At 44.7% G+C, this 15,372-nt stretch overlaps 1 protein-coding gene across 3 annotated transcripts in view; it reads left to right on the top strand.

Annotated features, from left to right (window-relative positions):
- The window catches only part of LOC141085489 (galactoside alpha-(1,2)-fucosyltransferase 2-like), a 44,263-nt gene that overhangs the window by 16,048 nt on the left and 12,843 nt on the right, over positions 1 to 15,372 (top strand). The window contains exons 2-6 of one of the 3 annotated variants that reach the window (XM_073570891.1): positions 1,691 to 1,751; positions 1,825 to 1,902; positions 2,045 to 2,241; positions 3,867 to 4,026; positions 4,142 to 5,799. The exons of the other annotated variants lie outside the window; for them this stretch is intronic. Coding sequence (XP_073426992.1) covers positions 1,692 to 1,751; positions 1,825 to 1,902; positions 2,045 to 2,241; positions 3,867 to 3,918 — 387 coding nt within the window. The 5' untranslated portion in view covers position 1,691 and the 3' untranslated portion in view covers positions 3,919 to 4,026; positions 4,142 to 5,799. Of the gene's footprint in view, positions 1 to 1,690; positions 1,752 to 1,824; positions 1,903 to 2,044; positions 2,242 to 3,866; positions 4,027 to 4,141; positions 5,800 to 15,372 lie in introns of those variants that run through there. 3 annotated transcript variants of the gene reach the window in all.

The following is a 15,372-nucleotide window of genomic DNA, read 5'->3' as shown; positions in this document are numbered from 1 at the left end:
TGACCTCACCTTCATTAAAATGAACCATGCATGGGTTTCAAAGGATTTTGTCCCACCTTCCCCTGATGACACATAGGTTGCCAGCAAAATGGCTCACTTTGTCCTCCTCTTCCTCTGACTTCTCCAATTCCTCCATTAGCAGCTGCTGAACGTCCAGCCTACACCTCAACATATGCCAGTTTTTCCTCCTTCCTAACTGGGCTGTACCCCCCCAGGGCCAGCGACAGCACCTGGCGCACCCGAGCAAGTGGCGGTGCCCTGAGCAGGTGGGGGGCCCACTCATGGGCGACGGCACTGGCACAGGGCCCCTCACAGTACGCCGGTGTCTCTGACGGTGGGGGGGCCCACTCGTCGTCAGAGACACCATCGTACTATGAGGAGCCCTGTGCCGGTGCCATTGCCCATGAGTGGGCCCCCCTGCTTGCTCAGGCCACCAGCACTTGCAATACTTACCTCTCCCTGCTCCACCGCTGTGACCTCTTCCGCGTTTCCTGACAGTGACATTCAGGTCAGAGAGCGCGGTGATGTCACATCTGTATGCCCTCTGCCTGAACAGTCCAAGTGCAGAGAGCTAGAAGATGGCAACGCTGAGGAGTCTAGAGTAGAGCAGTGCCCAACGAGTAGAGGTATTTCATTGTTTTCAATGTTTGGAGCTATATATGGGGAGCATTATACACTGGAGAATTATATATGGGGCCTATCATACACTTGAGCATCATAGATAGGGACCATTATACACTGGAGCATCATATGGGGCCCATTATATATGGAGCATTAGATGGGCCCATCATACACTGGAGCATTATAAATGGGGCTCATCATACACTGGAGCATCATCCATGGGGCCCATCATACACCTGCGCATTATAAATGGGGCCCATCATACACCTGCGCATTATAAATGTGGCCCATCATACACTGGAGCATCATATATGGGGCCCATTATACACTGGAGCATTATAAATGGGGCCCACTATATATGGAGCATTATACACTGTTTGCATAATTATGATTAGGCAAGTTGTATTTGAGAGGATTCTTTTTATTATTGAACAACAACTATGTTCTCAATCAACCGAAAAGACTCATAAATATCAAAGCTTAATATTTTTGGAAGTTGGAGAGGGGTTTTTTAGATTTGGCTATCTTAGGCTGGTTTCACACTTGCGTTTTATCGCGCAGCGCATTGTGCGCTATCGGTCACACGTGCAATTGTCCCGTATCTTTAAAATGGCAGGTGCAGTATCCAGCGATTGCACGTGGGCCTCAGTGTTTGCGCGCGCTGCGCATTTTCCAGGTGTGCGACCAGACGCTACATGTTGCATTTTTTTCCGCCCAACGTCGTTAAAAAATCGCATGCGCTGACATGCACTGTGAAGTGCGCATGTCAGCGCTTTGTGAGCGCGCGCGATTTCAGAGTAAACAATGTCTAGACACTTGTTTAATACACCCCCTAAACAAGCAACATTGTTTTGGAGGAGGGTAGATAAAACAAGGGGTCTGTAGTGCCAGATCATTACTCTCCAGACACACTGCAAGACAAAGAAGACAAGACAACACCCACCCAGCCAGAGACAATCCACTACTTTGGAGAACACAGCAGCTATAATGTGAGCATTCTCAAATCAATTTATGTGAGCCTGTCCTTTAAAATAAATTATGCACTAATATTTTTTTTTTATTTTTCCAGCATGTCTTCTGGATCCCAATACAGTCCTTCCAGGGAAGAATTGGAAGAAGCAGAGTGTGAGGTGAGTATTTTGCTGATTTTGTGTAAGTATACCGGCCTCTAGAAATGGGTAAATATTTCTGTTCATTTTACAGACCACTGCATCGGACCTGCCAAGTGAGCCGGAACAGCCGGAGCAGCATATACAAGTCCCGGCGAGGAGGAGATGCAATGTAAGTATCCATTATTTAAAGTTACCTTTTATTTTAAATTCTGTTTTCTATTCCTGTTTTTATATCCTGTTTTTCATGTTCTTTTTTTTTCTCTATACCATTCTCCACAATTTCCACGATTCTAAATGTATTTCTTTTCTAGGTTCCACAACGGGATGAAGACCTGTACATTGATAATGAGCAACTGATCATCCTTGTTCAGGAGCGTGTCCCGTTGTGGGACAGCCGTGACCAGCAGTACAAGGACAATGTGGTGACCCGGCAGCTCTGGAATGAGGTGGCCCCCTCGTTTGATGGAGGGCTTGGACAGCGCCTCTGCAACTTTAGAGAAGGTGTTTAGTAAGTATTTCCCTGTTGTGTGATGCCGCATTGAGTCTTTGTCCTGAGGATACTGTTTTGTTTCCTGATAGATTCTATCAGGGACCATAACAGTGTCCTCAGTAACAAGATTGAATGCATTATGAATTGTAATGTTGTATTGTTCATGCTTTATCTCTTGCACCTGATGAAACTTATGTGTTTACTGCAAGATATATTCTTGCAGTGAACACACAAGTTTCCTCAGGTTCAGCAGTCAAGGCATTGTGATTTTTCATGCTGTATTCTTCATGCTTAATCTCTTGCACCTGATGATACTTGTGTGTTTCCTGCAAGATATATTCTTGCAGTGAACATACAAGCTTCCTCAGGTTCAGCAGTCAATGCATTGTGAATTGTAATGTTGTATTGTTCATGCTTTATCTCTTGCACCTGATGATACTTGTGTGTTTACTGCAAGATATATTCTTGCAGTGAACACACAAGTGTCCTCAGGTTCAGCAGTCAAGGCATTGTGTTTTTTAATGCTGTATTCTTCATGCTTAATCTCTTGCACCTGATGATACTTGTGTGTTTCATGCAAGATATATTCTTGCAGTGAACACACAAGTTTCCTCAGGTTCAGCAGTCAAGGCACTGTGATTTTTAATGCTGTATTCATCATGCTTTATCTCTTGCACCTGATGATACTTGTGTGTTTACTGCAAGATTTTTCCATGCTGTGAACACACAAGTGTCCTCAGGTTCAACAGTCAATGCATTGTGAATTGTAATGTTGTATTGTTCATGCTTTATCTCATGCACCTGGTGATGCTTGTGTGTTTAATAATAATAATAATCTTTATTTTTATATAGCGCTAACATATTCCGCAGCGCTTTACAGTTTTGCACACATTATCATCACTGTCCCCGATGGGGCTCACAATCTAAATTCCCTATTAGTATGTATTTAGAATGTGGGAGGAAACCGGAGTACCCAGAGGAAACCCACGCAAACACGGGGAGAACATACAAACTCCTTGCAGATGTTGTCCTTGGTGGGATCCTGGGGTCCTGGGTTCGAATCCCACCAAGGACAACATCTGCAAGGAGTTTGTATGTTCTCCCCGTGTTTGCGTGGGTTTACTCCGGGTACTCCGGTTTCCTCCCACATTCTAAAGACATACTAATAGGGAATTTAGATTGTGATCCCCATCGGGCCACCGTGCCGCCCCACTGCAGGATATATTCTTGCAGTGAACACACAAGTGTCCTCAGGTTCAACAGTCAAAGCATTGTGAATTGTAATGTTGTATTGTTCATGCTTTATCTCTTGCACCTGATGATACTTGTGTGTTTACTGCAAGATTTTTTCTTGCAGTGAACACACAAGTGTCCTCAGGTTCAACAGTCTTTGCATTGTGAATTGTAATGTTCTATTATTCATGATTTATCTCTTGCCTCTGATGATACTTGTGTGTTTACTGCAAGATATATTCTTGCAGTAAACACATAAGTGTCCTCAGGTTCAGCAGTAAAGGCATTGTGTATTGATTTTTTTTTGATGCCACATTGACTGTTTGACAAGGGAAATCAGGTGTGCGTGATTATACAAGATGTTGCCAACTGTGCATTGTATAATGTTTATTTTATTACTTTTTCAACAGTGAACAAAGTCCGCACACGTTGGCGCTCAATGAAGGACCGCTTCAACACTGATGTTCGTGCTGAGGGACAGGTTCGCAGTGGCTCATCGGCAAGGAGCAGAACCAAGTACCGATAGCATCGTGCTTTGGAATTCCTATGACCGGTCCTTGCCATCAGAAAGTAAGTATAATTTCCTTTTTTTTATGTTTTCATTGAACATAATCAGTGATTTTATCTTCCACAGATGATCCTTCTCGAAATGCATGATTCTAATTTTTAACTTTTGTTTCCACAGCACCTGGAGCAGCACCCTGCAACCTGTCCCTAGAGCGGTTCTTCATCGATCGACCTCGGACCCGTCCCAGCCATCCGACAGCCAGGAAGCAAGTTGCAGGTCAGCAACACAGACAGCTGGTGACCAGGAAGCTGGTCCATCAGGTGTTCCCATGTCCCAGGTCTCTGCCACTGGTTATGCTGGCACTACCCGCCAGCGGCAGAGGGCCTCGGACAGGAATGTCATGCCCGAGTTTATGCACTTGATTGAAGCCTTTCATGCCAGCCTCAAGATGCTGGCCGAAAGAGCGGGAAGTGGTTTTTCACTAATGGAATGTGGTTTTAACCACATGGAACACCTCTTCCACTCTTCCGACCAGCGCTTTGAACGGCTGGAGGCCGACCTCAATAGACCAGCACACCATTTCTTTAGTAAAATTGAACGGGGCATGGCGGATCACCTTAGTCCTGAGCAACAACTGAATGTGTTACACGTCTGCAACACTGCTTACTTACAGGCTATGCAGCAGAATCAGCACGTGCAGCAGTCAGTGGTGTCATTCCCACCTGTGCCACCACTGACTCGCTTCACCACAGTACCGACTGCTGCTGCATACCACAGCACGGCCACCTGCATTCCTAGACAAGCCGGACACCACTACACCACAACAATGCTGAGTGCTGCTGGACACTCGACCCCTGCCACCACCATGTCAAGTGCTGCTCCTGTCTGGAGCACCAGTACTGCCACCGCTTCCACATCGTGGCATACCAAAATCTGCTTGGGCCACCGCCACATCTTCTCCTGTTCGGACCACAGAGACTACATCATCTCCGAAATGGAGCACCGCCACTTCGCTTAATCAGCATGGGAGCACAGCCACAACTCCTCATCATTCCAGGAGCACCTCCACCACTCATCATCAGAGGAGCACCGCCACCTCTTCTCCTCATCGTAGCATAGCACCGCCACCACCACTCTTCAGAGGAGCACCACCACCGCTTCACCTACTCGGAGCACCACCACCACTCCTCTTCAGAGGAGCACCGCCACCGCTTTGCCTACACGTTGCACCGCCACCACTCCTCATCCCCGGAGCACTGCCACCGCTTCGCCTGATAGGAGCACCACCACCTATTCTCCCACCAGAAGCACCGCGCACACTTCACACTTCAATTAGCACCGACACCACAAGTTCTCCTGCAAGGAGCACCGCCAGTGCCTCCAACGAGCAGCCCAGGGGAGACCCACATTCCACATTTTATTCTTCACAGACACGGTCCCACATCTCAAGGCGGTCAACAACTGTAAGGCGGTCACAAGGTGGTAGTCGGTACAGGCAGGTTACTCCTGCCCCAAAGAAGAAGAAACAAAAGACTTTGTTAGTCAGTCCCCCCTCTCCTTCCAAGGTTTCTCAACCAGCCTCCAGTTCCATGCCTGATCTCCCTTCCCCTAGTACTTTAGTAGCCCCTTCACCTAGAACCCCTTCCTCAATTTCCAGTCGTTCCTCATCTCTCCACACCCCCAAAGTATCTCACTCTTCCCCCAAACGTCCTTCAAAATAAAAATAACCTTTTTTTTAGTTTTACAAAATAAATGTGCAATTTTTCTGGTTCAAAAAAAGTTTGGTTTAGTGTGTCTCTCGACGCCAACACACACAGCGTTGTACACACACTGCGCCGTACATTTTTATTTTTTTTGTCAACACATAGCTCCATGACATGTTTTTACGCGTGTCAATCTTGGAGATATGTGTAGTCAAAACAAGAAATCTAGATGACTTGAATTTTCCACATCAGTCTCTTCAGTCAGGTAATAAAGCACAGACTGAATAGAGGATGGTGTTGAGTGCAAGGCCTATCTATTGTCACCTTGGTTTGTATCCAAAACAGTAACTTCACTATGGTTTTTTTTAACATTTACCTTTTTTGGATACAATCCAAGGTTATTATAGCTAGACCTTGTAATTAAACTCATCCTCTATTCAGTGTGCGTGGATAAACAGAGTAGATGATGTTGAAAATACCCGCCAATTGTACAATACCCTGGCCTTGTATCATTACGATCACACCTGGCCAGGTGAATAAACATGAGTTATAACCAGCAGCGTGGCTTCAGTCTGCATATATATAACTCAGACTGTAGCGCTGCTGCAGTTAACCTCTTATGTGTATTCTCCTGACAATGTGTGATAAGCATCTGAAGTGTGGATGCGTTAGTTTTGCCGTCCTCACTTCAGCATGACACCAGGCCTAGGTATTGTAGAAGTTGTATCAACTTTATTATGTCTACAGTTTTGAGTTCTAAACTGGCCACAGTGATGCTAATACAACTAATATTTATAGTCACAGTGTTTTTAGGTATCATAAATAGTTAGGGATGCTCCTGCATTCCAAAATGAATAATTGTAACATCATGACAGGTGACACAAATATTAGTGGTATTATCTCCACCGTCGTATCACACCGAACTCAAAGTGTAAAGATAATAAAGATCATACAAGTTGTGTGTATGTATAGTCACCTGGTCTTGAGTACTATTATATGAAGGATGCACAAAACACAGCATCATGAATTCAATCGTACACCTGGGCAGTTGATTATTATATTGAAGTGTAAAAAGACAGAGTGAACTCGGTACAGGTATCAACAATTTTTTTTTTATTAACATACACACAAAAGTAAACATTGTTACACTATTTGGTCTTGCCAGGCCACCCGTCCTAGATCTGAGTTGAAGTAGGCCGCAAATTGGTCCCTCATTTGGCCAACTTCAATGGATGACCTGAGAGGGTGCTGACTAAATTCTGGCAAGGGGTTAGGAGCGGCATCATCAAGTTCAAAGTTCGGGTGCTCTCTAACCATAACAAAATTGTGTAGCACCATGCAGGCCTTCACCACCTCATCCACTGTTTCCAGTTTCAGATTAATGGCTGTGGTTAAAATGTGCCTTCTAGAGACAAGTATACCAAAGGCACACTCTACAGTTCTTCTTGCCCTGGTCAGCCTGTAATTAAAAATTCTTTTGTTGTGGTCCAAGTCCCGGCTGGAGTAGCATTTGAGGAGGTTTTGGCACATCTGGAATGCCTCATCCCCAACCATTACAAAGGGCTGTGGTGGACCTTCGGTGTTGGTAAGAGGATGTGGCAAGGGGAAATTGAACTGGTTGCCATACAACCTCTGGCCCATGTCCGAGTTCTTAAAAGCCTGGGAGTCATTCCCATGCCCAAATGCACCAATGTTCACTGCAACAAACTTACAGTCTGCATCAAAAATGGCCATGAGTACTGTAGAGAAGTACTTTTTGTAATTATAGTACTCTGATCCAGTTCTTTTTGGTTTTATAATTCGGATGTGTTTCCCATCCACCGTATTCAAACAGTTGGGGAAATTGCAGACTGTCCAGAATCTTTCGGCATTTTCAATCCACTTTTCCATGGTGGGAGGGGCAGAAATTCAGGACAGAGAACGTCCCACAGAGCCCGGCAGGTGTCCACAACTATTCCCGACAAGGTGGAGATTCCAAGCCGGTACTGGAAGTGCAGTGAAGAGAGGGTCTCTCCAATAGCCAGGAATCTGGGAAACAGTGAAACAACAAAAATTAATTTTTGTGTATCTGGAAGTTTTACAACACCAAAAAATAAAATTAGAAACAAAAAAAAGGCATAAACATAAATATGCAGCCTTTTTTTACTACATGGCATTAAAATAATGCTGCAACCTTTGGTTAAGTACATGGAAGAACAATAATTCATAGTACATCTGAGAGAACAGATAAAATTAGGCAGGCATTTTTTTTAAATACTACGTACCGTAAGGTGACCAGGAGCCGTTCCTCAGGAGGAATCGCACGACTGAGGTGTGTCCTGTCTCCAGATGGCATCTTGGACACGACCTAGCAAATACATGAAGCTTTGTTGGGACATCCGTGTGTAATCAGTAAATTTATCCGGGTTTGCCTGGAGCTCGCTGTAGAGGGTGTGGTACGCTCCACGGCTCTCCCGGAGTTCAACAATCGGATGCATCCACAAATGCCACTGCTGCCGTCTTTGCTGTCTCTCTCTCTCCCTTTGTTGATGGCAAGCAACTGCATAAGCCTGAGCCATCCTGATGTCCAGATCCAAGTTGAAGTAAAAAGTCTTCCGGCGCAGATCCATGTTGTCAAGAGAAAATCCAAGGAAATGTGAAGAATTCAGCTGTAAACTGGGTCTATATAAAGAATTTCCATAACACAAGCCCACTGCTGTCCCATTGGTGGTGTCTGATGCAAGAATTTTTCTAGAATTTTCCTGCTGTGATTATGACACCATGCGCATAAAAAACGCATACACATGGAAAACGCTTAAAAACGCATACAAACGTTGCGTTTTTTTGCCTTACCGCGCACGATAATGCGACAAATAAACGCAGTGTTTACAAGCGTTTGTATGCGTTTTTGTCATTTGTTTGATGTCCGCACCAAACGCAGCGCAGAAAAACGCTAGTGTGAAACTAGCCTTAGGAGGATATCTATTTGTGCAGGTAACTATTACTGTGCAGAATTATTAGGCAACTTAATAAAAACCAAATATATACCCATCTCACTTGTTTATTTTCATCAGGTAAACCAATATAACAACACAAAATTTAGAAATAAACATTTCTGACATTCAAAACCAAAAAAAAGGGACCAACAGAGCCACCTTTATTTACGATGACACTCAAAAGCCTTCCATCAATAGATTCTGTCAGTTGCTTGATCTGTTTACGATCAACATTGCATGCAGCAGCCACCACAGCCTCCCTGACACTGTTCCGAAAGGTGTAATGTTTTCACTCCCTGTAGATCTCATATTTTATGATGGACCACAGGTTCTCTATGGGGTTCAGATCAGGTGAACAAGGGGGCCATGTCATTATTTTTTCTTCTTTTAGACCTTTACTGGGCAGCCACGCTGTGGAGTATTTGGATGCATGTGATGGAGCATTGTCCTGCATGAAAATCATGTTTTTCTTGAACGATGCCGACTTCTTCCTGTACCACTTCTTGAAGAAGGTGTCTTCCAGAAACTGGCAGTAGGTCTGGGAGTTGAGCTTCACTCCACCCTCAACCCGAAAAGGTCCCACAAGTTCATCTTTGATGATACCAGCCCATACCAGTACCCCACCTCCACCTTGCTGGCGTCTTAGTCAGAGTAGAGCTCTCTGGCCTTTATTGATTTAGCCTCGGGCCCATCCATCTGGCCCATCAAGAGTCACTCTCACTTCATCAGTCCATAAAACCTTACAAAAATCTGTCTTAACATATTTCTTGGCTCAGTCTTGACATTTTATCTTATGTTTCTTGTTCAAAGGTGGTCGTTTTCCAGCCTTCCTTACCTTGGCCATGTCCCTGAGTATGGCACACCTTGTGCTTTTTGATACTCCAGTAACGTTGCAGCTCTGAAATATGGCAAAACTGGTGGCAAATGGCATCTTGGCAGCTTCACGCTTGATGTTCCTCAGTTCATGGGCAGTTATTTTGAGCCTTCGCTTCTTGCGACCCTGTTGGCTATTTGCCATGAAACGCTTGATTGTTCAGTGATCACGCTTCAAAAGTTTGGTAATTTCAAGACTGCTGCATCCGTCTGCAAGACATCTCAGAATTTTTGACTTTTCAGAGTCTGTCTAATCTCTCTTCTAACACATTTTGCCAAAGGAATGGAAGTTACCTAATAATTAAGCACATCTTATATAGGGTGTTGATGTTATTAGACCACCCTCCTCATTACAGAGATGCAAATCACCTGGTTTACATAATTGGCAGTTGGCTTTCAAGCCTATACAGCTTAGAGTAGGACAACATGTATAAAAAGGATGATGTGATCAAAATACTCATTTGCCTTATAATTCTGCACACAGTGTATAGGCCCATCATACACTGGAGCATCATCCATGGGGCCCATCATATACTGCAGCATCATATGGGGCCTATTATACACTCACTGGCCACTTTATTAGGTACACCATGCTAGTAACGGGTTGGACCCCCTTTTGCCTTCAGAACTGCCTCAATTCTTCGTGGCAGAGATTCAACAAGGTGCTGGAAGCATTCCTCAGAGATTTTGGACCATATTGACATGATGGCATCACACAGTTGGCGCAGATTTGTCGGCTGCACATCCCTGATGCGAATCTCCCGTTCCACCACATCCCAAAGATGCTCTATTGGATTGAGATCTGGTGACTGAGGAGGCCATTTGAGTACAGTGAACTCATTGTCATGTTCAAGAAACCAATCTGAGATGATTCGAGCTTTATGACATGGCGCATTATCCTGCTGAAAGCAGCCATCAGATGTTGGGTACATTGTGGTCATAAAGGGATGGACATGGTCAGCAACAATACTCAGGTAGGCTGTGGCGTTGCAACGATGCTCAATTGGTACCAAGGGGCCCAAAGAGTGCCAAGAAAAAATTCCCCACACCATGACACCACCACCACCAGCCTGAACCGTTGATACAAGGCTGGATGGATCCATGCTTTCATGTTGTTTACGCCAAATTCTGACCCTACCATCCGAATGTCGCAGCAGAAATCGAGTCTCATCAGACCAGGCAACGTTTTTCCAATCTTCTACTGTCCAATTTCGGTGAGCTTGTGCAAATTGTAGCCTCAGTTTCCTGTTCTTAGCTGAGAGGAGTGGTACCCAGTGTGGTCTTCTGCTGCTGTAGCCCATCTGCCTCAAAGTTCGACGCACTGTGCGTTCAGAGATGCTCTTCTGCCTACCTTGGTTGTAACGGGTGGCAATTTGAGTCACTGTTGCCTTTCTATCAGCTCGAACCAGTATGCCCATTCTCCTCTGACCTCTGGCATCAACAAGGCATTTCCGGCCACAGAACTGCCGCTCACTGGATTTTTTTTCTTTTTCGGACCATTCTCTGTAAACCCTAGAGATGGTTGTGCGTGAAAATCCCAGTAGATCAGCAGTTTCTGAAATACTCAGACCAGCCCTTCTGGCACCAACAATCATGCCACGTTCAAAGGCACTCAAATCACCTTTCTTCCCCATACTGATGCTCGGTTTGAACTGCAGGAGATTGTCTTGACCATGTCTACATGCCTAAATGCACTGAGTTGCCGCCATGTGATTGGCTGATTAGAAATTAAGTCTTAACACACAGTTGGACAGGTGTACCTAATAAAGTGGCCAGTGAGTGTATATGGAGCATTATATAAGCCCATCATACAATGGAGCAGTATCCATGGGGCCCATCATATACTGGAGCATCATATGAGGCCCATCATATGCTAGAGCATCATATGGGGCCCTGTTATGAATGGGTCACCGAGGAGGAAAAAACCTAAACAAGCTAAGCCCAGAAAAACCAGAGAGGTTGGTAACTATGCAGATTGCAGATCCCTGATCCTAACCACACAACTAGCAGCAGCCGAGGAGCGTACCTACGATGAACCTAGACGCCTCGTCATGGCCGGAGGACTAAATAAGCCTAAAGCAAGAAAGGGGGAAAACTAACTGCCCCAGAGCAGACCCCAAAGGAACAGACAGCCCCCACACATGTATTGACGGTGAAACAAGATGAAAACGCAAACACAGGCAGGAAAATAGGCTGAGCAAATGAAGGGGCCCAAACTAACTAGAAAGGAGAGGAAAGGAAAGACACTGTCTGCAATCTGCCCAAAACCCTACAAAATAATGTCCAACACTTCTGATAACAAAATTAACCCTGAAGTCAAAAGACTTCTCCCACTATATCAGCACTCTGAAATATTCTGAGACAGAGCAAAAAGAGGCCAATCTAATAAGGGACAAAAAGTAAATTGGCAAATACAGATAAATAAGAGTGGAAATTTAGCAAAGCCCCAGCCGGGGCTGGCTGACCACACAAAAAACTGAATAGAACAACAAAATCAAGTGTGAACATTAGCAGAAAAACTTAGCTTGAGCTGACTGGAACAGAGCTGAGAACTAAGACCTGACAAGCAGAAGGAATCACCAGCACCAGAGTAGGGCGTCGGCTGTCTTAAATCCAATCTGAGATTCCTGAGGTCCAATCGTCATCCTCATTATCAGGTGGCAAATCTCTACTGATTAAATCAGCCTCACTACCTCCTGTTACCACCAGAGGGAGCCTGGAAGGAGAACTCACAACTGGTAGACCAGAAAATGAACTCATAACAGTACCCCCCCTTGAGGAGGGGTCACCAAACCCTTATCCATGCCACCAGGCCAATCAGGATGGGCCCGGTGAAAAACACGAACCAATCTATTGGCATGAATATCAGAGGCAGAGACCCAAGATTTATCCTCCTGGCCATAACCCTTCCATTTGACCAAATACTGGAGTCTCCGTCTAACCAAACGAGAATCCAATATTTTCTCTACCTCATATTCCACATTGCCTTCAACCAACACAGGGTCAGGAGGTGCTGCTATAGGAACCACTGGCTCAACAAACCTCTTCAACAGAGATTTGTGAAATACGTTATGGATTTTGAACGTAACTGGAAGAGCCAATCGAAAAGAAACAGAATTAAGAATCTCCAAAATCTTATAAGGTCCAATAAATCTTGGCTTAAATTTAGGAGATGCAACCTTTATAGGAATATTCTTAGGCGACAACCAAACCATATCACCCACTTTAAACTGTGGACCAATGGTCCTATGCCGGTTGGAAAATCGCTGGGCCTTTTCCTGAGAGAGTGACAACTTATCTACCACTTGGTCCCATATCTGCTGCATTCTCTCAACCACAGTGTCCACACCTGGGCAGGACGAAGATTCCACTTGCCCTGAAGAGAATCGAGGATGAAACCCAAAATTACAGAAAAAGGGTGACATCAAAGTGGCAGAACTAGCTCTATTGTTCAGCGCGAATTCGGCCAAGGACAAAAATGAGACCCAATCATCCTGATCAGCAGATATAAAACATCTTAAATAAGACTCCAAGGTCTGGTTTGTTCTCTCAGTCTGTCCATTGGTCTGGGGATGAAACGCGGAGGAGAAGGATAACTGAATTCCCAGACTGGAACAAAAGGCTTTCCAGAATCTGAAAACAAACTGAACTCCTCTGTCGGACACAATATTCTCAGGAATCCCATGTAACCGAACCACCTGTTGTAAAAACAAGGGCACCAACTCATCGGAAGATGGCAACTTTGGGAGTGGTACAAGATGGACCATCTTCGAAAATCTATCACAAATCACCCAGATAACAGTCATTCTCTGAGAGACAGGAAGATCAGAAATAAAATCCATTGAGATATGGATCCATGGCCTCTTGGGCACCGGCAGGGGCATCAGCAACCCACTAGAACGAGAACAGGGTTTAGACCGAGAACAAGTCCCACAGGACTGTACAAAATTCCTGACATCACGAGATAAGGCAGGCCACCAAAAGGACCGACTCACCAAATCTCTGGTACCAAAAATACCTGGATGACCAGCCAATGCGGAGCAATGAATTTCAGACATCGCTCTCTTTCTCCACTGGTCAGGAACATACAATTTTCCCAAAGGGCAACGCTCAGGTTTATCCTCCTGAAATTCCTCCAGGGCGCGTCTCAAATCGGGCAAAATGGCAGAAAGAACTACCCCCTCACCTAGGATGGTAGTAGGCTCGGTCACATTAAGAGAATCGGCAAAGAAACTCCTAGAAAGGGCGTCTGCCTTAACATTCTTAGTGCCTGGAAGAAAAGAGACCACAAAATTAAAACGCGTGAAAAACAAGGCCCATCTAGCCTGTCTAGAATTCAAGCGTTTGGCCGACTCCAGATAAATCAAATTCTTGTGATCGGTGAGGATCACAACTTGATGTCTAGCTCCCTCCAACCAATGTCTCCACTCCTCAAATGCCCATTTCATGGCCAACACTTTCCGATTCCCCATGTCATAGTTGCGTTCAGATGGGGAGAACTTTCGAGAAAAGAAGGCACAGGGATTCATCTTAGAAGTCACAGGGTCTTTTTGGGGCAAAACAGTTCCTGCACCAATCTCAGAAGCATCTACCTCCACCTGAAATGGAAGTGAGACATCAGGTTGCCGTAAAACCGGAGCTGAAGTAAATCTCCGCTTAAGCTCCTGAAATGCTGAGACAGCCTCAGGAGACCAATTCAGCACAGCAGCGCCCTTCTTGGTCAGATCAGTCAGTGGTTTGACAATACCAGAAAAAATACCTATAAATTTACGATAGAAATTAGCAAAACCCAAAAACTTCTGGAGGGCCTTCAAAGAAGTAGGCTGAACCCAATCATAAATGGCCTGTACCTTGGCCGGGTCCATTTCAATAGTCGATGGAGACAAGATAAATCCCAAAAATGAAATCCTCTGTACACCAAAGAGGCATTTCGATCCCTTAACAAACAGGGAATTCTCCCTCAAATTCCGGAGCACAGTCCGGACGTGTTCCACATGAGAATCCCAATCAAGCAGAAAGAATCACCAGCACCAGAGTAGGGCGTCGGCTGTTTTAAATCCAATCTGAGATTCCTGAGGTCCAATCGTCATCCTCATTATCAAGTGGCAGATCTCTACTGATTAAATCAGCCTCACTACCTCCTGTTACCACCAGAGGGAGCCTGGAAGGAGAACTCACAACTGGTAGACCAGAAAATGAACTCACAATAGGGCGAATTATATATGGAGCATCATATAGGCCCATCATACAATGGGGCCCATCATATACCAAAGCATCATATGGGGCCCATCATATACTAGAGCATCAAAAGGAGGCCCATTATATATGGAGCATTAGATAGGCCCATCATAGAATGGAGCATCATCCATGGAGCCCATCATATACTAGAGCATCATATGGGGTTCATTATTTATGGGGCATCATATAGTGTATGGAGAATTATATGGAACACATATGGGGCCTATTCTGTATGGAGCATTATATGGAGCCCCTTCTGTATGGAACAATATATGGGGCCCATCATATATTGTATGGAGCTTTATATGCGACTCATTATACTGTATGGAGCAATATGTGATGCTCATTCTACTCTATGGGGACTGTCCTATACTGTATGGCACATTATATGGGGACCATCATATACTGTAGCATTATGTGGAGCTCATCATATACTGTGTGGAACATTATATGGGACCAATTATTCTGCATGGATCAATATATGAGGCTCATTATTCTGTATGGTGCACTATGTGGTGGCCATAATACTGTATGGAGGAATATACTGTCCGGTTTTTGAGCTATTGTAGAATTTAAAATAGATATCAGTCATGTAATGTAAGAAGTGAAGTATTTGTCA

This window comes from Dendrobates tinctorius, unplaced genomic scaffold (genome assembly GCF_039654945.1).
Source record: "Dendrobates tinctorius isolate UK_male_01 unplaced genomic scaffold, ASM3965494v1 ptg000028l, whole genome shotgun sequence".
In the NCBI taxonomy this organism is placed as follows: domain Eukaryota; kingdom Metazoa; phylum Chordata; class Amphibia; order Anura; family Dendrobatidae; genus Dendrobates; species Dendrobates tinctorius.
Note: the sequence above shows the minus strand (reverse complement) of the source record. Positions and strands in the feature narration are given on the sequence as shown.